Source organism: Ovis aries, chromosome 1 (genome assembly GCF_016772045.2).
Source record: "Ovis aries strain OAR_USU_Benz2616 breed Rambouillet chromosome 1, ARS-UI_Ramb_v3.0, whole genome shotgun sequence".
NCBI classification, from domain to species: Eukaryota; Metazoa; Chordata; class Mammalia; order Artiodactyla; family Bovidae; genus Ovis; species Ovis aries.
In genome coordinates, this window is record NC_056054.1 from 171,192,091 (window position 1) to 171,218,699 (window position 26,609).

Consider the following 26,609-nt stretch of genomic DNA (forward strand, 5'->3'; position numbering starts at 1 on the left):
ACAAGTCATGTCCAACCCTTTTGCAGACTGTAGTCCCCCAGGCTCCTCTGTCCTTGAGATTGCCCAGGCAAGAATATAGGCAAGAATACTGGAGTGGGTTGCCATTTCCTTCTCCGGGGATCGTCCTGATCCAGGGATTGAACCCACATCTCCTGCATTCCAGGCAGATTCTTTACTGCTGAGCCACCAGGGAAGCCCAAAACATAGGACAGCAACCACCCAACTTAGGGCACAAACCCATCACCCTGGGATTAAGAGTCCCATGCTGTACTAACTGAGGATGTAGTTTACAAATAGAATTAAACTCATAAGTTTATTAGGAGAAAACTGGTGATGAGTTAATCTCTAATTGATTATTTTGAGATAGGTACTATCATGCCAAAATATAAACTAACTTGAGCATCTATTGAAAAAGAAGAGCTTAGTTAGTTTAATTATTAAAATTAATAATAGAAACATAAAGAGAAATCCAAGTATGCATTCACTATTTTTTTTCCTCTCTGATGTAGTTATAAACCTGAAATGGTCTCATCTATGAACTTACGTATACCCTTGCATGCCAGATAATGCCACAGAGCACCACACATATTTTGTTTCATTCAGTGTTACTCTTTCCTATGTTTTTAATTCATTTCCATTTCTAAAGCCATTTTCCTTTTCTTTTTCCAGACAGAGGAATCTCCATATATCAATGGCAGGTATTATAGTAAAATTATCATTTCCCCTGAAGAGAATGTTACATTAACTTGCACAGCAGAAAACCAGCTGGAGAGAACAGTAAACTCCTTGAATGTCTCTGCTAGTGAGTATTTCATTTCTGGCATTAAAAAAAAGTAAGAAAATTTGAAGTTATTCTTCATTAGTTTAAAATCTTCAATTCCATCTTCCTGTACTGCATTATGGTAAGTTTTATTTATTTTGCATTTGGTATCATCATCATAAGGTTCTTTTTTTTTTCCTGGTGTCCATTCTTTACAATCCTTGTCTTGACGGTTAAATCATTTCATGTTTTATGGATCAGAGACTTTATCTTGTACAGGAATATTTCCAAGATCAACAGAGGATAAGGACTATGTTGCTCTTATTGAATCCATCTTTTGTGTTCACAGTACAGATGATTCAAAGATTACCTGAAAACATTTCTCTAACAGTTTTAATTTTAGTAAATTTTTAATTCCCTTTAATCTATTATTTTGCATTTCAATTCTTTGTGGTATTTATCCTCTTCTTATTTTGCAAAGGAATGCCACATGCTTAAAGTCATTCAGCAAATTGGTAGTAAAACTGATATCAGGAATCCAAAAATCTAGTTTCAAAAATTGATGCATTTGAATATCATATTTGAATCATAGGTTAAATATCAAACAAATGAGATAATCTCAGAGAAAGTGAAAAAAATCTGTCAATGCTGAAATCAAGGTAATGGATACATACCAAGAGCTGTTTCTTTATTTAAGTTGAAGTTATCTCTCATCTTCAATTCTATATTTCTTTATTTTGCTGTGTTAGTCTTAAATCAGGGCTGGCCTAGACTGAGACTCAGATCTGGACAGGATACCAACTGACTCTCCAAACTTTCATTCTTCAGTCAGTTGGAATCCTCTATGTGATTTTAGCAAGATAGAGATATACTGCCTAGGAATTAGCTGAAGCTAGGAGAAAATAATTTTCTAAAGATAATGGCCCTTAACAGAATATGACTGGAATATAAAAGCCTTTTGGATTGACAGGAGAAAAGAACCAAATGAATTTAACTCTAAAACAGGTGCATTGACTTCTCTGAATTCAATTCAGTGAGTATTGATTTGTCCTACCTAAAAAAGAAGTTATCCTTTCTTCCTGAACGCAAGTCTCTCTTTTTAATTCTAACCCATTGAATAGTGGCTTTATAGACCTTGCAGTGGTTTGATCAACATTTAATACCATCATTTTCAAAGTCAATGAGCACCTCCTAAAATTCCTATATAGTAGGTATGAGGAAGGGTCTAGGAATCTGCATTTTAACAATCATCACTGAAAATTCTGATGCAAGCCCATGTTCATAGAAAAATATTTATTTAGTCTAATATTAAATGATAATCCACCACAGTGACAATCCTTTAAATGGGCCAAGATGATAGTGCTATTAGTCATTTGGAGGGCTTTTACAAGCATCACATATATTGCACCTTCACCTCTGAGATGTCCCCAGTTTTAACCACCATTCCTACCACTTTGAAAATGTCTCTAAGTGGCAAATTTCTGACACTAGAGTATGAAAATAAATTCTCCTCCACTGAGGCAGGAAAATTGAAGTTGAGAAACACTACACTGTAGATTCCATGCACTGCAACTTGTTTCTCCTAAAAAAAGAAATCCTATTAAAAGGTGGTAGATAGTGGGAAAGTTAATATGGATTTCAGATTAATACTATAGCTCATCAGTTGTGAAGTTTTCTATGGTAGATCAATACCTTTGCAGTTTTAACTACTGTCTTTTCTTTAAAAGAAGATGAATTTCTTTGTACTGAAGTTCATGCTTTATTAAATGTAAATTTTTCTACCCTCAGCTGTAGAATAGATATTTTATTTTTGAGTATTATTACATCATACTATAATGGTAAAGGTGACTTTCATATATCAACAAATTTTGTTTTTAATTTCATATTAACATTTTTCATTTCAGTAAGTATTCCAGAACACGATGAGGCAGACGAGATAAGTGGTAGGTACTATGCTGCCGGCTCTTCTTCCTTGACTATCTGCTCAAGATTTATGAAGTGTCATTGCATAAGTAATTTTCCTAGCTGCCACATTTTGATTTGAATTAAAACAGCAAATGAGACAAGATAGTAAGAATGCTAAAATTTTAATCCTTTAGAAGCACAAGTTTGCATGTTACTCTTGGTAGTGAGCCTTGGTCATTTTTAATCAGAAATAATAACTAGATTGACTTCTTTTCAGAAATGCTTGGCATTGTCTGTAATTGCATGGGCTTCTCTTCTTTGTTGTAGATGAAAACAAAGAAAAGGTTAATGACCAAGCAAAACTAATTGTGGGAATTGTTGTTGGTCTCCTCCTCGCTGCCCTAGTTGCTGGTGTCGTCTATTGGCTATACATGAAGAAATCAAAGTAAGTTGAAGAAAAAAGATCTTCATTGTTCATTGACTTTCACGGGGAGAAAATTCAATGTGTTCATTATGTTTATTTCAGCTGAGCATGTAAATTTCTCTAAGAGGAAAGACATATTGCCCAAAGTCAGGCTGATGATGTTTTGTCTTCAGCTCACCATGGCTACATTACCAACACTGGGAACATGACTTGGAGTGATGTCACATGTGTCCCCTTATTTTTCTCAGTCAATAGTCCAAATTGAATTATCTTATTTTTCTCAATGCATAGGTGGATTTTTAAAAAGCACATAGTCCCTAGGAGTCAGCCATTCTGAACTGTTTGACGGAGGTTTGTGGACATTAATTAAAAGTGGTTAGTATATCCCATGGGAACATTGGGTGTCTTTACAGTGACAGGCCAGCAGCAAAATTGTTGGTGAGGTCAAGCCGCCTTGCTGTCACTATTCCTCTTGGATTCTAGTTAGGTCACTTTGTTTCATAGGAAGATCTAATTCAGGGAAAAAGTCATCATTATGTTGTGTTGAATTTGAAAAAAAAATGATTAAAGTAATAAAATTACTTTAAAAATGACTAAATGGTGTTTAGATTAAAGATTATTAGAATGATACAATAATCCATATAGAGTCAACCTCACAAATCATCTAATAGTGTTTTATACTGAAAATCCAGTAAACACTTGTTGTTCAGGCACCAAATGTGTCCAACTCTTTGGACCACATGGACCACAGCATGCTAGGCTTCCCTGTCCTTCACTGTCTCCTGGAGTTTGCTCAAACTCAGGTCCATTGAGTCAGCAATGCCATTCAATCATCTCATCCTCTGTCATGCTTCTCCTGCCCTTAATCTTTCTAAGCATCAGGTTCTTTTCCAGTGAGTTGGCTCTTTGCATCAGGTGGCCCAGTTGGAGCTTTAGCTTCAGCATCAGTCCTTTCAGTGAATGTTCAGGGTTGATGTCCTTTAGGATTGACCAGTTTAATCTCCTTGCAGTCCAAGGGACTCTCAAGAGTCTTCTCCAACACCATAGTTCAAAAGCATCAGTTCTTCAGCACTCAACCTTCTTAAATCTCCCATCTGTACATGACTATTGGAAGAGCCATGGCTTTGACTATACAGACCTTTGTTGGCAAAGTGATATCTCTGCTTTTTAATATGCTGTGTAGTTTTGTCATAGCTTTCCTTCCAAGGATCCATTATCTTTTAATTTCATGGTTGCAGTCACCATTCATAGTGATTTTGGAATCCAAGAAAATAAAATCTGTCACTATTTCCACTTTTCCCCCTTCTATTTGCCATGGGGTGATGGGACCAGAGGCCATGATCTTAGTTTTCTGACTGTTGAGTTTTAAGCACGCTTTTTTACTCCTTCTTTCACCCTTAACAGTGAAGATTCTTAACATACACATGTACCTTGTACTCCTCATTGCCCCAGCTCTGACCCTAGATTCAGATGTAATTGGGCAGAGATGGGGTTCTTGCATTGCATTTTATAAAAATTCCATTAGTGATTCTGTGGCATACCTTTGGTTTCAATCATGAGTTTCAAACCCCTGTATCTTATAAGTGAGGAAATTGAATTTTACAAGGGAATGTGTGTAGCTTTCGGCAACTTTGGACTTTATTTTGTATTTTCTTGATGTTTTGATATAACCCCTATCAACAACTCAGGTTGAGTTAACTTAAAATCAAAAGAAAAAACAGACTGAATCAGATCCATGATTCTACTCTTTACAGATACAAATTTCAGTGAAGTAATATTTGAACAGATCTGCCATCAAAGGAATGTAGTGCCTTAGTATTTTTATTTTATTTTTTTAATTTTTATTTTTACTTTATTTTACTTTACAATACTGTATTGGTTTTGCCATACATTGACATGAATCCACCACAGGTGTACATGAGTTCCAATCCTGATCCCCATTTTTAAACTCACATAATATGAGTATGGATTGAGTTCTGCCTTGTTCTCACAGTCCATCTTTGAAGTAGATAATCTTATTATACATATTTCACTTTGGAAAAAAACTAAGCCAGAGAGTGGTTATAAGGCTTGCTTAAGATCATACACTTGTTAGGGACAGAATTATATTTTATTTAAGGCAGTAGTGTTTTAGAATCTGTGTTTAATTCCTAAGTCTTATTTTTTCTCATTATGCCTTACTTTCTCTCTCTTCAGAGAGGCAGAAACACATTCCTATTGTATACTGTAGTTGATATGCATGTCCACTCTCCCACTAGGGCAGAGCCACTGCTAGTCGTGGCACTTCAGTCCTCAGTCTTGAACAGTCCACACTATCACTTGATAACAAATGTGGGTTTTTTTCTCAGTGAACATTTTACCTACAAACTCTTCATTGTTGCTTTGTACCCATGGTTTCTGTGGAAAGTTTAGAAGACTGTCTGTACCATGTAGAAGAAAGGAAATGCAGTTTCCCAAAGGCAGTATCTATCTTATTAGAAATTCTCCTTCTATGTGTCTAAGTTTCCCGACTATCAAAATCTTATCCTTCCCTTATAATCTACAATGAGGTGCTCACAAACCTAACAACTTGGCCTCTAAAGTATTTTGGTTTTATTTATTTAGGGCTTCTGAAAGTAATTTTTATTTAGGCAGTTCAAATTAATTTTACTTCTTAAAGAATAAAAATAAAATTTCTCTGTATCCTGAAATTACACCAAAAAATAAACACCAGTCTTGTACATTATGATCAAATGAATGTGAAATTCATGGTGCTCTCCAGTGTCCTTAATCATCCTACTCTGATTGCCAATATTTCATCATATACTCTTTGTCTTTCTATGCATAGAAGAAAATATTGTGTATGGAGGACAGGGAGGTTGTTGTGTTTTAAGTTACATCATTGGATATTACCATATGGTAACCCAGAATTAAAATCATGGGTAAATAAATGCTGGACATTTAGCTTCATAGTTCTTTAGTTTAAGGACTAAGACTGCATGCATTTCTTTTGAAGTACTTCCTTTAATTAAGTACTTATTTTACCATCTGACTTGAACATTTGTCTAAATAACTATTATTAATTGAAAAGTGCACCAACTTTGCTAGAGTCAGTATTATTGGTAATCAAAATAATAAATTGCAATTTTTACCCCAAGCATCAAAGTGTTTTTATTAAGACTTTGCAGAACTCTTCAGATTTGCTAGGTGCTTCACATTTGTGCTCACTCAGTCGTGTACGACTCTTTGCGACCCCATGGGCTGTAGCCTGCCAGGCTCCGCTATCCTTGGGATTTTCCAGGCAAGAATACTGGAGTGGGTGCCATTTCCTTCTCTTAGAAAGTGTTTCACATTCCTGACTAGCTGTTCTTTTTACTGCCCTCTGAGATAAGCAAGCATTTTTGCTATATGAGTTATTGTTAATACTTATGCCCAGAGTAAGTGCAGATTCATAATAAGAGCTTTCAGGTTAAGAATTCTTAAATCTATTTTTGGGTCCACTATACTCCCTTTCTTCCTTTTCTTCTAGGTAACTTCACCTTTACAAATCAATATGAGTTTCATTTCTATGTTTAGCTTAATTCATCACCATTTTATATGGATATGAGAGAATTTAATAATAAAGATATGGTTCAGACTTTTTTCTCAGATACCTAAAGAAATATACCCCTGTGTTTACCCTCCTGTGAAATGATACCGTCAACAATCTTAGTGAGTCACACATTATTGCAAACAACTTGTAGCAACAATTAAATTAGTTCTTTGCATTGGCAATTTAACATCAGTGGAGAGACAAATGAGAGAAGCAATCTTTTATGCCCAAGTAGAATTTGAGTACAACATACCTAGTGACTAAGCAAAAACCAGGAACTCCCCATTCCATTCATGTGAGATATGTATTTTTATATCTATTTTAAATAGGGAAAACTGCAGCAGGAAATGCTTAGCAGTTGTGCTTGACGTTGTGATATGGTATGTTCATTGCAGAATAAGGACTCGTGCTTCCTCTATGTTTTGATTCATATAACTTCTCACTGGAAATTTTTTATTGAGATATTTTGATAGTGAGAGTGGATGACTCATCATTTCCTATGCATGCAGGGTATTAACTGTCATTTCCAGGCAAAAGGTATTAACTGACTAAACCCAGTTTATATCTAGTTGTTTAACAGTTGAAAAAAGTGAAAATATTGGTCATTCAGTCATGTCCAACTCTTTGCAACCCCATGAATTGTAGCCCATCAGGCTTCTCTGTCCATGGAATTCTCCAGGCAAGAATACTGGAGTGAGTAGTCATTCCCTTCTCGAAGGGATCTTCCTGACCCAGGGACCAAACTCCAGTCTCCTACACTGCAGGCAGATTCTTTACCATCTGAGCCATGTTTAATAGGAAACATGGAAACATAAAGACCTAGACCTAGAGATAATTCAATGACTTTTAAAGTTATTTACTCCATTTCACTCCATCATGTTCTCTGAACATTGTTTTTAATATCTAGAGTAAGTTAAATGTTACTTTTTGAGTTTTAAATTCTCTCCTACATTTTTAATAGTACAAGAACTACTGAAAAATTGAAAGAGTCAGAGATAAATGAAAAAATGTAAGGCAGCATGATGTAGCCACATGCTTACTCAGAAGTATGTTAAAACTATAATTTCCTGATTGGTTACATTTAAGAGACCCTTAGCCACCATACTTCTTATCACTAAACTGAAAGTAAGCAACAACCAAACATTTATAATCTCAAAATACATGTTATATGGATCTTGGAAATTTACCAAGAGTTATCTTTCGCAACTGTGGAACTCATGACTATTTTCATGAAGTTTTTTTACAATATGAGGACAATATGGAAGTCTAAAATTCACAAATATCCTTTGTCAGTTCTGCCTTATATAATGCTTTACTATTCTCCTACTGTCTTAGGGAAAAAAAAAAAGACAGTCGTAAATTGGCAAAAGACTAAAGAAGACTAGTCTTTAACCTCAAAACTCTAAGAAATATGGTTATATGCCTTTCTAAAACTCTCCTCATTAGTATCTCTTAGTATATGGAAGAGGATCTTTCAAGAAACTTAATTTTAACTGAATTCTATTTTCAATCAATATTCTCTCTAAAATCAATGTTCCCATAAGGAAAGATTGACTCCCTGCTGAATGACTTGAAAATACAGGGCTGAACGATCATTTATGGTACATTTTGAGTGACTTTTCTATTGTATTACTACATAACTGAAATCCTCAAAATTTAATGAGGTAAGTTTAATTAAACATATTTCATAGTCTGTAAGGCTCAGTGAATATTACCTGCCCAAGTTAATGCATGTGGTATCTTATTCCATATCCCATATAAACTTTCAAATATATTTTGCTGCCTCACAAGGACTTCTTTGGAATTAAAACTTCATCTCTGACTTTAATTTCCTGCTGACATTTTATGTAGTGCTAGGGGTTGGCGGATGTATTTTCAAGTGCAGAGCTGATGTGGCCTCTTGCCTTATATTAGACGTCAAGCTAATCCAAGCTTTGGTTTCTTTTTCCTTCACTACCCCATAGCCTGGCAGGCAGCCAAAAGAGGAAGAAAAGACAATGCCCCATTATTCTATCAAAGCATAAATAATAGAAGAGACTAAAGACAAAATAAGATAATGTGGGAATGCTGGAGTCCCCATTCAGTCAGTCACAAGATGATGGCCCCCAAAAGGGCAGAACTGTCCATGGTCCTGCTGTCTCCTACTACATGTCAACTGAAACATTTCCAGTGGAAAGAGATAGCATCAAAATTTCCATTTTTATCTCTCTTTGTGCGCTTAGTCCCTCAGTCCTGTCTCTTTGCAACCCCATGGACTGTAGCCCACCAAGCTCCTCTGTCCCTGGGATTTCCCAAGCAAGAATACTGGAATGAGTTGCCATTTCCGTCTCCAGGGGATCTTTCTAACCCAGGGATCAAAACTGCATCTCCTGCATTGGCAGGTGAATTCTTTACCACTGAGCCACCAGGGAGGCCTGTCTATATACATGCATTTCACTTCAGTTCAGTTCAATTCAGTCACTCAGTCATGTCCGACTCTTTGTGACCCCATGAACCGCAGCACGCCAGGCCTCCCTGTCTATCACCAACTCCCGGAGTCCACCCAAACCCATATCCATCGAGTCAGTGATGCCATCCAGCCATCTCATCCTCTGTCGTCCCCTTCTCCTCCTGCCCTCAATCTTTCCCAGCATTAGGGTCTTTTCAAATGAGTCAGCTCTTCACATGAGGTGGCCAAAGTATTGGAGTTTCATCTTCAACATCAGTCCTTCCAATGAACACCCAGGACAGATCTCCTTTAGGACGGAATGGTTGGATCTCCTTGCAGTCCAAGGGACTCTCAAGAACCTTCTCCAACACCACAGTTCAAAAGCATCACTACTGTGGCACTCAGCTTTCTTTATAGTCCAACTCTCACATCCATACATGACCACTGGAAAAAGCATAGCCTTGACTAGACGGACCTTGTTGGCAAAGTAATGTCTCGCTTTTTAATATGCTGTCTAGGTTGGTCATAACTTTCCTTCCAAGGAGTAAGCGTCTTTTAGCATTTCACTTCATTTGTTTAATTTCATGTGTTGTTTTTTTTTTTAATCATTGTTTCAAAGGTAAAGGGAAGTCCTATTCCTCAAGTTTCTGCTTCTGCCCATACTGTTACCACATTACCCACCTAAAGGAAACACCTAAATTATCCACCTAAAGGAAATGCCTAAATCACCCACCTAAAGGAAATGCTTTGAACCATGATGCTGAATACATGCCAGTGGCATCCTGCTTTCATGCGCATTCACTGTTGTTACATTTATTTTGATCCACTGATCCACTAACATAATGGTGGTTCCCATATTTGCTATTGCCCAAATGAAAGGCTATCTTGTATTTTTCACTGCGGATGTTAGGATTTCCTCTTTTGGTAGAGAGTTTCTTTGGAGAGTCATTTGAAGAAATGCTAAGGATATCAAATCAAAACTTTTAAGTCCAACTATTCATTTTTCTTTCTTTCCTTCCTCAAACCCCAAAACTGCTGACAAATGTCCTTCTGAGATATGGGGCTTAGAAACCTCCTCTCCTTCTCTAACTCTTTATTAAGGTTAGCCCAGGGGAAGCTTACTTTGCTGAGAGCTGTGACCAAGGAATAGAGAAAAATAACTGTTCTCATGGTTATGACCCTGATTACCTGCACAGGTATCAATGGCAGGTTTGCTGAGAGTGGCAATTCCACACTGCCAGGGTCCCAGTTGTAAATACCTGTGATCCTGGTGCCCTTCTGCGCTGTGTTCCAGGCAAGCTATAAAGTAGAAATCATAGAAAATGCCCTTTTAAACTGGGAAGTATTAATAATTCCTCATGTTGCCTCTCAGTTTTCAAATTTTGTTATACATATGCCTACATTTGGAAAACCTAAAGTCCTATTAACTCTTTCATGTATGAGTTATTATACATGGCTATTGTTTTTATTTTCTAAATGTGCAACTCTGTTTCAGCACTTTATGTATCCTTTCAAATGACACCACATTCCAAGATTATGATATATTGGCTATGTCTGCCATTCCTACCCCCTTCACTTTTCCTACCTCCTTTATCCCCTTTTAAATTTATGTTAGTTGAGCTATAGTTGATGTATAACATTGAATAAATTTAAAGTGTACCACATGTTGATTTGATACATTTATATACTGCAGTGTGATTTCCACTGTAGCATTAGTAACATCTCTATCCCATCTCTTAGTAACTCTAAAGCAAAGGCACATTTAGAAGACACTGCTAGATTTAGTTCCCCACCTCCTTTCAAGGAGACCTGGAGACAAATTTATAGTACTGGGGAAAATCTCACAAAAAAAGTTAAAGAATCTTCTAAAATGTTACTTAAAAGCAACTTGAATGCTTAACAGCACTGCACTTACAGAAATAACACAGAAGAGTAGTTGAGACTGAGGATTGAACTCTCTTTGGCCACTCAGAAGCTATGTGGCTGGGCAGCAGCCTAGGACTCCCCATTGTTTTGTGAGTCCCTGTCACTTCCTGGGGACTTTCACATATACTCTACATTTATTCTCACACCAGCCCTGGGAGCAGACTCTACTGTCCCCCATTTACAGAAGAGAAAACATCTTAAGAGGAGGGACTTGTCTAAGGACTCACAGCTCAGACTTGGCCCATGAGGATGAGAACCCAGGTTTACTAACCGCAGAGTTAAGACTCTTCTCTCCACTTTACTGATTAAGAGGGTCACCTCCAGAGCTTCTTCCAATATTAATTTGTTATTCTATTACTTAAATTGTATCTCATTTTAAAATTATAGGAAAGCTGACTGATACATAACTCTTCAGACAAGTAACTGTAATAATTTGTATTTTAACCGAAATGCTCATTCTTTATAAATGCCTTAACCTCCTTCCTTAAATCAATCAACTTAGAAAAAAAAATTGACTGAAAATATTGCTCAAAAGAATGGTTTAAATAAAGTTTTGTTCTCTTCCAGTAGTAGATAGATTTCTAACCTGTGTAATGCTTTCAAACCTCTATAATTTCCATAAATTAATGACACATCCATAAAATTATATTTATTTTTACCACATCAATCTCAAAACTGAGCCCAAAAGTAATCAGAGTAAGTTCTAGAGTTTTTTCCCAGTTAGAGAGAGCAGACTCTCTAACAAAAATGGAGAAATTCATAAAAACTTCAAGTAAATCTTACATACATGCACTCAGTGAATACCTCCCTCCCCCAGCAGCAACACTATTTTATTTCTATTTAACACATTTCACAGTGGTTAACACTCAGCATATTTGTATAACTGTGTAACTTGGCCCGTAGATGCTGGAGCCAGACTACTGGAGTTTGAATCCTGGCTTTGCTGTTTGCTAGCTGTGTAACCACAAGCAAGTTTATTAGTGTACTTCAATGTAAAACAGAGGTATCCTAAAGCTAAAATAATTTAATATCTGTAAAGCATTTAGAACAGGGCCTGGGACATACTGAGGCATAATAAGAGTTTTACCAGTTATTTTTTTGGATAGTGGCATTAAGAAAAGATGGGAAACTTTTTTCCTTTTTTTAATTTTAAAAATAATCAGTTTGAATTTGCTCAACTCTTCTACAAACATATCCTACAAATATGTTTCATGTTACTCTTAACAAACTCTTTTTCATAATACCAAACTGTAAGCAGTGATTCTTAGCCTAATTTTACCTGACCAATATGCTGAAAAATATTATGTTTTGCCCTGAAAACCACAACTTCCTTAGAATTTGAGTCACTCCCTTCCTCTCAAGACCCCCTTCTATTTGATAGAATTTTTTGAAATCACAGAAATTACCCTTCATCCCTACACAAATACTAAATCCACCTAGAAGGTAAGTAGAACTAGAAGTGGGAATGGTATTCAGTTTCTCATTGTACTTTTTGCCTGATTCTTGCAACTCTTGGCCATGAGTATAATGCTTTAGTTTTTCTCTATATATTTTTATATTAAGGTAAAATATGTTTTGATAAATGTATACACCATTGTAGCCATTATTCCAATCATGATATAGAGCACCCCATCACCCCTTTGGAATTCCTTCCTATCCAGCCCTGTCATCCTTTTTCCCTTAAGCAATCACTATGCTGATTGCTATCAAAAGTATTCTCTCTATTTTACCTATCTGTAAAAAAGCTGCTGAGTGTGTATTGACTTTATATTGTTGTTGTTCAGTCACTAAGTTATGTTTGACTCTTTGAGACCCCGTGGACTACAGCATGCCAGACTTTCTTGTCCTTCACTATCTCCCAGAGTTTGCTCAGACTCATGTCCATTGTGTTGATGATGCCATCCAAACATCTCATCCTCTTTCGTCCCCTTCTCCTCCTGCCATCCATCTTTCTCATCATCATGGTTTTTTTTTTTTTCAATAAATTGGCTCTTTGCCTCAGGTGGCCAAAGTATTGGAGCTTCAGCTTCAGCATCAGTCCTTGCAGTGAATATTCAGTGTTGATTTCCTTTAGGATTGACTGGTTGATCTCCTTGCAGTCCAAGGGACTCTCAAGAGTCTTCTCCAGCACCACAGTTTGAAAGCATCAGTTCTTCGGTGCTCAGCCTTCTTTATAGTCCAACTCTCACTTCCATACATGACTACTGGAAAACCACAGCTTTGACTTTAATGTACCTTTGTCAGCAAAGTGACTTCTCTGCTTTTTAATGCACTATCTAGGTTTGTCATAATTTTCCTTCAAGGAGCAAGCATCTTTTAATTTCATGGCTGCAGTCACTGTCTGCAATGATTTTGGAGCCCCAAAAAAGAAAATCTGTCACTGCCTCCACTTTTTTTCCATCTATATGCCATGCAGTGATGGGACCAGGTGCATGATCCTAATTTTTTGAATATTGAGTTTTAAGCCAGCTTTTTCACTCTCTTTTTCAGCCTTGTCAAGAGGCTCTTTAGTTTAGACTTGATATTGGTGAACATTAATATCATAAGGAACAGTAAAAGGAAATACATATGAAGTGTAATGAGGCCAGTTAGTTCAATTCAGTAAAAGAAATATCTTTTGGGTGCCTACCTTATTCAGACAAGAAGGTATAAATAAAACATGGTCCTTACTATCAAAGAGTTTACATTCAAGTCAAGGAGACTAAAGAGATTAACCACATTTGAAATGTCACAGGACAGATGCCTGCAGACTGGGGTGGAGACTCTCTGATGGGAAGAGCTAGATCTCTCTATGTTTAAGGTCTGGAGAAAGCGAGACATGTCAGAATCTCAATCAGAAGCTTGAGAAGGCCATGACCTAGGGGTAGGGACAAACCACATGTCGACTGAATCTTACTAAAACTGCAACTGAGCTTCAACCTAGCTCAAACCCTGACCGAATTGAAGTCATCCTATCTGCTCACCTTTCTGCTTAACAAAGTAAAGGGGGTACCTTATGTGATGGAAAATAACATTGTGTGTAGTCTCTTCTGTTATTTTGTATATGGTGTCATGCAAAATAAAAAGGACTAGATGTACAAAGAGTCAAGAAAATATAATCAATAATCAAGAGGAAAAGCAGACAAGCAGATCTGTGCATTATTTAGGTATTGTAGTTAACAGACAAGGATATTAATAAAACTATAAATAATATATTGAAAGTGAAAGAATAGATGGCCAAAGGAGATGGAGTCAAAAATTCAAATGAACTTTAAAATATTTTTTAAATATAATATTAAATATGATATAATTCTCCTGTATTGTAGTCAGACTCTTTGCCATCTGAGCCACTGTGTAAGCCACCATATTACATTATATAATATTAAAATATATACTAAAATCGGTCTGAAAATATATAAAAATAGGTTAGGGTTAGGGTTTGGGTTATTAAAAATATGTCTCTGGTAGATAAGTGTAGAAGTAGATTGGCCACAGTAGAACACAAGAGAAGCAAACTAGAATACAGATCAATAGAACACATAGAGGTTGAAGCACAGAGAGGAAAAGATAGATAGGATGCTTGAGAGAATAAGAGACACGTGGGACATATATAAAGGTCTAACTTATGTATTAACATAAGTGCAATCCCAGAAAGAATAAAGAGCAAGAATGTCCATCATCAATGAAATAAATCAGCCCAATAACAAGCTATACAGTAATGAGAATAAACAACCTACAACCACTTGCAACATTATATGTGAATATCACAAACATAAAGTTGAGTTTAAATAAAAGGCAGATAGAAATGAATACATGTGGTACGATTCCATTTATAACAAATCATAAAAACAGATAAAACCATTCTGTGAGAAATCTGGATTGTGATAACCTTTGGGGAGGTAGCAGTGACTGGAAGGGAGTATATCGGGGGACTTCTGCATCTGCAGCCGTTCTGTTTCTTGAGCTGGTTGCCAGTTACCAGTTACATTCGTGCATCCATTTTTGAACATTCATTTTACACTTTTGATGGGTACATTATCTTCTATTGATTTTATTGAAGTAGCATGTGTGCGTGCTCATTTGCTCAGTCACATCCAACCCTTTGGGACCCTATGGACTATAGCTCGCCAGGCTCCTTTGTCCATGGGATTTTCCAGGCAAGAATACTAGAGTGGGTTGCCGCTTCCTCCTCCAGGGGATCTTCTGACTCAGGGATCAAACCCACATTTCCTGGGTGTCCTGCATTGGCAAGTGAATTCTTTACCACTTCAGTTCAGTTCAATCTCTCAGTTGTGTCTGACTCTTTGCAACCCCATGGACTGCAGCATGCCAGGCATCCCTGTCCATCACCACATAGTCACCTGGAAAACTCCACTATTGAGGTTACTAAGATTTTATTTGTTACTAGTTAAGTAACTAATTAAGCTTCCCAGGTGGTTCAATGGTAAAGAATCCACCTGCCAATGCAGGAGATATGGGTTCGATGCCTTGGTCAGGAAGATCCCATTGAAAAGGAAGTGGCAACCCACTCCAGTATGCCTGCTGGGAAAACCCTATAGACAAAGGACCCTGGTGAGATATAGTTCGTGGGGTTGCAGAGAGTCAGATGTGACTGAGCACACACACACAAAGTGACTAATTAGAAAAAGAGAGTTCAGTTCAGTCATTCAGTCGTGTCCCAACTCTTTGCGACTCCATGAATTGCAGCACACCAGGCCTCCCTGTCCATCACCAACTCCCGGAGTTCACCCAGACTCATGTACATCAAGTCGGTGATGCGATCCAGCCATCTTATCCTCTGTTATCCCCTTTGCCTCCTGCCCCCAATCCCTCCCAGCATCAGAGTCTTTTCCAATGAGTCAACTCTTCACATGAGGTGGCCAAAGTATTGGAGTTTCAGCTTTAGCATCAGTCCTTCCAAACAACACCCAGGACTGATCTCCTTTAGAATGGACTGGTTGGATCTCCTTGCAGTCCAAGGGACTCTCAAGAGTCTTCTCCAACACCACAGTTTAAAAGCATCAATTCTTTGGCACTCAGCTTTCTTCACAGGCCAGCTCTCACATTCATACATGACCACTGGAAAAACCATAACCTTGACTAGATAAATCTTTGTTGGCAAAGTAATGTCTCTGCTTTTCAATATGCTGTCCTGGTTTGTCATAACTTTCCTTCCAAGGAGTAAGCGTCTTTTAATTTCATGGCTGCAATCACCATCTTCAGTGATTTTGGAGCCCAAAAAAATGAAGTCTGACACTGTTTCCACTGTTTCCCCATCTATTTCCCATGAAGTGATGGGACCAGATGCCATGATCGTTTTCTGAATGTTGAGTTTTAAGCCAGCTTTTTCACTCTCCTCTTTCATTTTCATCAAGAGGCTTTTTAGTTCCTCTTCACTTTCTGCCATAAGGGTGGTGTCATCTGCATATCTGAGGTTATTGATATTTCTCCCAGCAATCTTGATTCCAGCTTGTGCTTCTTCCAGCCTAGCGTTTGTCATGATGTACTCTGCATATAAGTTAAATAAGCAGGGTGACAACATACAGCCTTGACGTACTCCTTTTCCTATTTGGAACCTGTCTATTGTTCCATGTCCTGTTCTAACTGTTGCTTCCTGACCTGCATATAGGTTTCTCAAGAGGCAGGTCAAGTGGTCTGGTATTCCCATTTCTCTCAGAATTTTCCACAGTTTATTGTGATCCACACAGTCAAAGGCTTTGGCATAGTCAATAAAGCAGAAATAGATGTTTTTCTGGAACTCTCTTGCTTTTTTTGATGATCCAGCAGATGTTGGCAATTTGATCTCTGGTGCCTCTGCCTTTTCTGAAACCAGCTTGAACATCTGGAAGTTCATGGTTCACATATTGCTGAAGCCTGGCTTGGAGAATTTTGAGCATTACTTTACTAGTGTGTGAGATGAGTGCAATTGTGCGGTAGTTTGAGCATTGTTTGGCATTGCCTTTCTTTGGGATTAGAATGAAAACTCACCTTTTCCAAACAAAAAATCTGTGATATGTTTGCTGTTGCTGCTAAGTCGCTTCAGTTGTGTCCGACTGTATGCAACCCCATAGACAGCAGCCCACCAGGCTCCTCTGTCCCTGGGATTCTCCAGGCAAGAATACTGGAGTGGGTTGCCATTTCCTTCTCCAGTGCATGCATGCATGCTAAGTCGCTTCAGTCATACCCAACTGTGTGACCATATGGACAGCAGACCACCAGGCTCCTCTGTCCACAGGATTCTCCAGGCAAGAATACTGGATATATATCCATCTACATTATTTATATATATATATATATATATATATATATATATATATATATATACACACACACACACATAATGGTATATATACCTTTATATTATATACGTAAATTCATATCTATCTTGTCACATATTATAGGACTCAGTCATGTTGGCAGGATTTAAGGCTGATCTTCTGCTTATGAACAATTTAGAAGACTGTAGTTTAAGCTAAATTAAAATTTTTTAAATCACAAATTAAATTTAGGCTAAAGATAATGAATGTCCCAATCTGAATGAGCCATATGTCTTTTTCTCACTTGGACATAAAGCATACACTCTTAAACACTATTAACACTATTAAGTTGTGATTGTTAGCAAATGAGTTACAGAATTATTTAAAGCATAGCAAATTCCCTAAAATTTTTCACTTTTAGGGAAAAATGGCATTTTCTACCCCAGCTTCCTCAATCAAGAAACACATCTGGTGTTATATAATTTTTAAAAGTGTAAGTATTACTAGGAATCACTGACTCAATAGGCATGAGTTTGAGCAAACTCCGGGAGAAAGTGAAGGACAGGGAAGCCTGACGTTCTGCAGTCTATGGGATTGCAAATAGTTAGACATGACTTAGCAACCGGACAACAATAACAACTACTAGGAATTATATAGCAACAATAATTTGAAATACCATCACTGTGGTTTTCCTGATGACTTCTATTTCTTTTAGCATATATTTAATGCAACCCTAAGTCCAAGGTAGTTTCAGTGGAATGTGTTCTATTACCAGTCAAGGCTCACAGATGTGAAATTGTACATCCTAAGGTCATATGTGTATTTGATGTAAAAACATTTGCTTTTCAACGATACATTAATGTGAACTCTAATATTAAAAATGTCATTCAGTTGCTCAGTCGTGTCTGACTCTGCAACCCCATGGTCTGCACGGGACAGGCTTCCCTATTCTTCACCAACTCCCAGAGCTTGCCTAAACTCATGTCCATTGAGTCAGTGATGCCATCCAACCATCTTGTCCTCTGTTGTCCCCATCTCCTCCTGCCTTCAATATTTCTCAGCTTCAAGATCTTTTCCAATCTGTTGGCTCTTCACATCAGGTGGCCAAAGTATTAGAGCTTCAACTTCAGTCTCAGTCCTTCCAATGAATATTCAGGACTGTTTTCCTATAGGATTGACTCATTTGATCTCTTTAGAGTCCAAGGGACTCTCAAGAGTCTTCTCCAACACCACAGTTTGAAAGCATCAGTTCTTTGGTGCTCAGCCTTCTCTATGGTCCAACTCTCATGTCCATACATGACTACTTGAAAAGCCATAGCTTTGACTACATGGACCTCTGTCAGCAAAGTAAGGCGTCTGCTTTTTAATACGCTGTCTAGGTTTGTCATAGCTTTTCCGCCAAGGAGCTAGCATCTTTTAATTTTATGGCTGCAGTCACTGTCCACAGTGATTTTGGAGCCCAAGAAAATAAAGTCTGTCACTGTTTCCACTGTTTCCCCATCTATTTGTTATGAAGTGATGTGCCTGAATGCTGTGATCTTTGTGTTTTGAATGTTGAGTTTTAAACCAGTTTTTAAGAAAAGTTAAATATGTTTGTCAATGTGATAATGTGTATTTAATTCTCTTGTAGGACTGCATCAAAACATGTAAACAAGGACCTTGGTAATATGGAAGAAAACAAAAAGTTAGAAGAAAACAATCACAAAACAGAAGCCTAAGAGAGAAACTATTCCACTTGTCATCCAGGTGGGTAAGACTGTGTGAGGTTTACAAAAATAATCCCCAGGAAAATATGAAACATTCTAGTGATGAAAGGGAAGGCCTTGACATTAACATGCATTATAATTGCACCTTTAAAAACAGGAAGAGATTTTTTCCAAAGAAAACTTTGGTTATTCAGAAAGGTATTCTCAGAAGAACGGAATTTCAAAGGACTCCCCGTCCTCAAGAAAATCATTATCCTCAGGATAGTTGAACTCAATTTAGAGATTTTTAACATAAAATGAGCATTTTCAGTCTAATGCCAAAAATTTTGCTGAGTGCAAAAAGCTTAATTTTATAAATTGATGTTTTGGTTAGGTAAGAGCCATTCTCATGTTTTACTTTAAAAAGCAATTATGAGAACAATTTTAAAATATAAAAATTTTAATCCAATGGTTTAATATACTTAGAAGTATCAGTGTATTTATACAGCCATTTCTCAAATCATTCTAATGAAAAGACTAACAAATTTGTATGTGTGTGCACACAACTTTTCCAAATAGTATGTATGTTATATGTATGTATCTATATATGCATATATATTTGTGTATAATGCACATATTGATCTTATATATATATACATATATATTGCATATATCTATATATAATAGCTATATGAATATGATTTTAAAGACAGTCTCCAGGAGGTATGTTTCCATGGTATTGCCACTTGCAGGTTGAACATTTTATTTTTATTTATGTTCTCTCAAGCCAGTCCAACAGAGAAGTCATTTGGACAAATTATTTTTTATGTCCTTGAGAATAAGTGTTACCATACTTTATTCATATATGTAAAAGTCCCCAACAACCACAGTGAAATTTGGTTGATTGTAAGTAAACCACAAGGTAAACAGTTTGAGTAGGTCACCTAAGTTTACCCCATAAAGGAGATGAGAACAAGGGAAGGAATTGAAATTAGAAGGATGCACACAGGAAAGAAAAAATAAAATGACTGAATAAGACATTTTTAAAATCTGAAAACCAGAATTTCAAAATAATAAGGTGAAAGGAGTAAAAACTGAATTCCTTCCCCATCCTGCTTTCCACTGGAGGCCAAGCATACAGCATTCCCACCTGATTTTTATTTCTGCTTCTCTAGGATTCATTCCTCAATCCTTTATAAACATAGAGTTTGCCTTCTGTTTTCTTCAAAATCAGATAAATTCTCAAAGGAAAATTGAGCTTAAATACAAAGCCTACAAAATGGGGTGTGATTTGAAGGGATAAATGAGATTTTTTTAACCTGAAGAGAAACAGAATGAAATATTTTCCTGGAAAACCTTATAATTTTCATAAGAATTAAGCAAGATTCCCCAAAATAAAGACTTTCAACAATTCAAAAAAAATCATTGGTTGAAGAGCTGCAACAATACCTGGGATTACAGCTGGGTTCAGGGATGATAGAGTTTTATAAAAAGTTCTTGTGAAATATCACATTTAGTATAAAGTATATACTGATTGTGAAAAGTGATTGTGAAAACTTACCTGAATTGTGTTTTTTTTAATAATTTCAGAAAAAAACTATATAGAACAATTGAAGCATGAACGTGGATTGTATTTAAGACATATACAAAGACACTGATAGCAATTCATGGTTCAAGTATTAAGCAGTTCATTCTACCAAGCTGTCACGGGATTTCAGAGAATTATCTCAAGTAAAACAATGAAATGAAATGACAAACAATAACAAATTTTGGCAGCCATGATGATAGGTCATATGTTGTGTTGGTTTGATTTTTTTCTGTAAATGTCTGCACTGAGAATTTCTTTTTGGTTTGCCTTTTATGTAAATTTTTTACGTAGCTATTTTTATACACTGTAAGCTTTGTTCTGGGAGTTGCTGTTAATCTGATGTATAATGTGATGTTTTTATTTCAATTGTTTATATGAATAATCTGAGCAGGTACCTTTCTGATTCTGATTGCTATCAGTAATGCCCCAAACTTTCTCACAAGCACCTAAATCCCAAAGGTGGAAGCTTGTGAAGATTGGGGACACACATTGCCCTAATCAAAAACTGATTTTTATCACTAGGGAGGAGGAGGCAGAGAGTCAGGTTGATAAGCACCAGATGAACTATTTCTGTGAATGTGCCGCCAGCTGACTCTCAGAAGCAATCACACACACATATGGACACACACATAATAATAAATAGTACTCCCAAACTGATGCTTTTTCTTGTTCTGAAAAAAAAAAAAAAAAAAACATCACACAGAACTTGGGTAGCATTTACCTTTAGAGACACCTGCTAGTAAATTATTTTCTGTCAAACAAAAAAAAAAAGTCAATGTATGAGACAGTTTGGAAAACTCATGGCTAACATTCCCATTTTCATAGGTTACAATGTAAATCACTGGAATTGAAAATTGGAGTTAAATCCTTTGGGTTATCCACTGCCTTAAAATTGTACCTATTTCCTTTAAAAAAAGATATCAGTCAGAATTGGAGATTTTTAACAGTGATCATTATCAAAGCTGTGTTATTTTCCACAGAATATAGAATATATATTTTTTTCGTGTGTGTTTTTGTTAACTACGCTACAGATATTGAATGCACCTTGAGATCATTTAGTGTTTTTAACTGGTACATAATTTATCAAGCAGTATGTTAAAGTGTAATAATAAAATGTCTATGTATCTTTAGTTACATTCAAATTTATAACTTTATAAACATGTTTTATGCTGGAGGAACTCTATAGGGTGGTAGTATTAAATGAAAACTTTTTGAGGTTGACTGGATATGGGCCAATAGCTACTTGTGACTAGACTTTTAAACTTTGCTCTTTCAAGTAGAAGCCTGGTTTCTGGGAGAACGTGGTACGGCCATTTTTGTCCCAGTATTTATATAACTTTATCCAAAAAAAAATGAACATCAGATTTCCAGGTATAGAACTGTGTTCTTTGGGAGGAAAGGAAAACTGGTGTTTGTTTTTAGATTGATGGAATAATTAATTAGGAAGGCAATGAAAAATAAAGGTTAAAGTCAGAAGATTAGGAATAAATACATTGCCACTTTTGCATTATTTAGAAATACACATTGTTGTACATTTGTAAACTGTTTGCTGTCTGAGCAATAGTGACTCAGTTTAATAAAAGCTTCCTATAGTGTATTGGTATGAATTAAATACATAAAATATCCTATTAGACTCAATGCTGTATAAAATATGATGGGAAAAAAGAAAATGTTATTTTTGCCTCTAAACGTTGATTTATTGAAGTTTTATTTGGCAGGACAAAAATTGAATCTTGGTCAATATTTAAACCAAAGTGAAAGGGGAAAAACCAAAGTTATTTGTTCTGCATGGCTATGCCATTCTGTTATCTCTGTAAATACTGTGATTTCTTTTTTTCTTTTATCTTAGAATTTTGTTAAAAAAAATTCTAAAAATGTTAAACACCTCCTTTCCATAATAAACCATGAACACTAAAATTAAATTACTTTCATATAAATATTTTTTTTCTTTTGGTGTGAGAGATCAAAGGTTCAAAGTTTAACTCCTGAGATATATTTGCAGAAAGAAGCAATGTGACAATAGAAAGAGAGTTTTATACTACAATTATTTCTTGGCTTCTATGGTTAAGTCTGAAAACAGCTGTCAGAACCTAGAGAGCAGAACATGGGAAACTCTGAGCTATGGACTGAAAGCAGAAAGTTTGCCAGAGGGAAGAAAGAGACAACATTGTTATCAGTGGATCAGTGCCTGGATAAAAAGGAAAGCTTGTGTGTGTGCCAGCAGCCATCAGCACAGCAAGGCTTGGAAGAAAGATGATACACCAATTCTCAACTTTGAGGTTCCATCTTTCCAACTTAACTCTTTGACAACAGGAGACAGGTTTTGCCAGTTCAAGGTTCACTCCCTATCTGTGATTACAGGAATTGTATTTGGAAATGGATTAACATACCCATCTATACCTAAAATAATAAAACTGAAATATGTCTTCACGTCTCTCATAGCTGGTCTGCCTCTTGTCTAAACTAGGATGTTGATGCATAGAAAGTAGTTGTCTTTATTATAGAGTTGAAAACTCATTGTGAGTCCCCATCTCCCTGGAGAGGTAACGCAGCAAAATAAAATTGTCTCTGCCTTCCTATTATGTTAGGTGGGCCACTTCAGCTAGTCCTCCATTTCACAAGCGGTGATTTCTATAATGTATGTCTCCATTTTCAACCATGGGATCATGCTTACTGTGGGTGTCCCATGTCTGTCCTCGGAACTGAATTAAGAGGATCCTTGCCTGTTTCTTCACTTCCTCTCTAACACTCCATACAGCATACTATTTGACATTACCTAGAAATGAACCTAGAAATGCCTCCCCCTCAAAACAAGGTAAAGCTAGCTATGTGTGTCAGAGAAAGTTCAGTTCATTTCAGTCACTAAGTCATGTCCAATTCTGTGACTCCATGGACTGCAGCATGCCAGAGAAAGTAATTAATATGTATTGAGCCCATACTGTGAGCTCTGTCCATCTATATATTATCTTATTTAATCCTTAACAGTTATAAGTAGTATTAAATATCCCCCATTTAATAGAATAAAACTAAGGTTTAGAGAGATAAACTATAACTCCTGGGTACATTTAGATTCTAAGTAGGTAAGTCAGGTATCAAACCAGATCTGATTCTAAAGACTGGGCTCACCAGAATCTATTATAGTTCCCACACTTCTTTAATAAAGAGATCTTCCTTTTGATGATATGTAAAACTGAGAAATATTAATTGGTACATGAACTGGTTATACCATCTATAATATTCAAATGATTAAATAGATAAATACTATATTTTAATATATGCTAGAAATTATATATGTAATTGTGTAATGTGTGTTCAAACAATTTTGTATTTAAATTTAATATATCGCATCACATTGTTAAGTACTTCCTACACACGCACATACATATATATGTATCACATATACATGTACCACATAACTTTTTTTTAAATTGGAGGCCAATTATTTTACAATATTGTAGTGGTTTTTGCCATACATTAACATGAATCAGCCATGGGTGTACATGCGTCCCCTGTCCTGAAGCCCCCTTCCACATCCCTCCCCATCCCATCCCTCAGTGTTGTCCTAATGTACCAGCTTTGAGTGCCCTGTTTCATTCATTGAACTGGGCTTGTGATCTATTTCACATATGGTAATATACATGTTTCAATGCTATTCTCTCAAATCATTCCACTCTCACCTTCTCCCACAGAGTCAAAGTCTGTTCTTTATATCTGTGTCTCTTTTTCTGTCTCACATATAGGGTCATTGTTACCATCATTCTAAAATCCATATATATGCATTAATATACTGTATTAGTGTTTCTCTTTCTGATTTACTTCACTCTGTATAATAGGGTCCAGTTTCATCCACATCATTAGAACTGATTCAAATGCTTTCTTTTTAATAGCTGAGTAATATTCCATTGTGTATATGTACCTCAGCTTTTTTATCCATCTGTATGCCAATGGACATCTACATTGCTTCCATGTCCTGGCTATTATAAACAGTGCTGTGATGAACATTGGGGTACCCGTGTCTCTTTCAATCCTGGTTTCCTCGGTATGTATGCCCAGCAGTGGGATTGCTGGGTCATATGGCAGGTCTATTTCCAGTTTTTTAAGGAATCTCCACACTGTTCTCTGTAGTGGCTGTACTAGTTTGCATTCCCACCAACAGTGTAAGAGGGTTCCCTTTTCCCCACACCCTCTCCAGCATTTATTGTTTGTAGACTTTTTGATAGCAGCCATTCTGACTGGTGTGAGATGGTACCTCATGGTGGTTTTGGTTTCCATTTCTCTGATAATGAGTGATGTTCAGCATCTTTTCATGTGTTTGTTAGCCATCTGTATGTCTTCTTTGGAGAAATGTCTGTTTTGTTCTTTGGCCCATTTTTTGATTGGGTCTTTTATTTTTTTTGTATTGAGCTGCAGGAGCTGCTTGTATATTTTTGAGATTAATTCTTTTCAGTTGCTTCACTTGCTATAATTTTCTCCCATTCTGAAGGCTGTCTTTTCACCTTGCTTATTGTTTCCTTCATTGTGCAAAAGCTTTTAAGTTTAATTAGGTCCCATTTTTTTATTTTTGCTTTTATTTCCATTACTCTTGGAGGTGGGTCATAGAGGATCCTGCTGTGATTTATGTCAGAGAGTGTTTTGCCTATGTTCTCCTTTAGGAGTTTCATAGTTTCTGGTCTTACATTTAGATCTTTAGTCCATTTTGAGTTTATTTTTGTGTAAGGTGTTAGAAAGTATTCTAGTTTCATTCTTTTACAGGTGGTTGACCAGTTTTCCCAGCACCACTTGTTAAAGAGATTGTTTTTCCTTCATTGTATATTCTTGCCTCCTTTGTCAAAGATAAGGTGTCCATAGGTGCATGGATTTATCTCTGGGCTTTCTATTTTGTTCCATTGATCTATATTTCTGTCTTTGTGCCAGTACCGTACTCTCTTCATGACTATAGCTTTGTAGTATAGCCTGAAGTCAGGCAGGTTAATTCCTCCAGTTCCATTCTTCTTTCTCAAGATTGCTTTGGCTATTTGAGGTTTTTTGTATTTCCATACAAATTGTGAAATTATTTGTTCTAGTTCTGTGAAAAATACCATTGGTAGCTTGACAGGGATTGCATTGAATCTATAGACTGCTTTGGGTAGTATACTCATTTTCACTATATTGATTCTTCCAATCCATGAACATAGTATATTTCTCCATCTAAGAAATCTTTGATTTCTTTCATCACTGTTTTATAGTTTTCTATATTTAAGTCTTTTGTTTCTTTAGGTCAATTTATTCCCAAGTATTTTATTCTTTTCATTAAAATGGTGAATGGAATTGTTTCCTTAATTTCTCTTTCTGTTTTCTCATTGTTAGTGTAGAGGAATGCAAGGGATTTCTGTGTATTAATTTAGTATCCTACAACTTTACAATATTCATTGATTAGCTCTAGTAATTTTCTGGTAGTGTCTTTAGGGTTTTCTATGTAGAAGATCATGTCATTTGCAAACAGTGAGAGTTTTACTTCTTCTTTTCCAGTCTGGATTCCTTTTATTTCTTTTTCTTCCCTGATTGTTGTGGCTAAACCTACCAAAACTATGTTGAATAGTAGTGGTGAGAGTGGGCATCCTTGTCTTGTTCCTGACTTTAGGGGAAATGCTTTCAATTTTTCACCATTGAGGATAATGTTTTCTGTGGGTTTATCATATATCACTTTCATTATGTTGAGGTATGTTCCTTCTGTGCCTGCTTTCTGGAGAGTTTTTATCATAAATATGTTGAATTTTGTCAAAGGCTTTCTCTGCATCTATTGAGATAATCATATGGTTTTTATCTTTCAGTTTGTTAATGTGCTGTATCACATTGATTGATTTATGAATAGTGAAGAATCCTTGCATCCCTGGGATAAAGCCTACTTAGTCATGATGTATGATCTTTTTAATATGTTGTTGGATTCTGTTTGCTAGAATTTTGTTGATGATTTTTGCTTCTATGCTCATCAGTGATACTGGCCTGTGCAGTTCAATTCAGTTAAGTCACTCAGTTGTCTCCAACTCTTTGTGACCCCATGGAGCACAGCATGCCAGGCCTCCCTGACCATCACCAACTCCTGGAGA

General features: G+C 36.4%; 1 protein-coding gene across 3 annotated transcripts in view; it reads left to right on the forward strand.

Moving 5' to 3' along the window:
* Positions 1-22,957, forward strand: part of ALCAM (activated leukocyte cell adhesion molecule) — a 233,635-nt gene extending 210,678 nt beyond the window's left edge. The window contains exons 12-16 of one of the 3 annotated variants that reach the window (XM_060404234.1): positions 674-802; positions 2,665-2,703; positions 2,993-3,110; positions 18,881-18,996; positions 20,526-22,957. In XM_060404234.1, the coding sequence (XP_060260217.1) occupies positions 674-802; positions 2,665-2,703; positions 2,993-3,110; positions 18,881-18,968 (374 nt within the window). In that variant the 3' untranslated portion in view covers positions 18,969-18,996; positions 20,526-22,957. Of the gene's footprint in view, positions 1-669; positions 807-2,664; positions 2,704-2,992; positions 3,111-18,880; positions 18,997-20,525 lie in introns of those variants that run through there. The other 2 variants (XM_060404237.1, XR_009597917.1) reach the window with 2 other exon arrangements.
* The last annotated feature ends 3,652 nt before the right edge of the window (positions 22,958-26,609 follow it).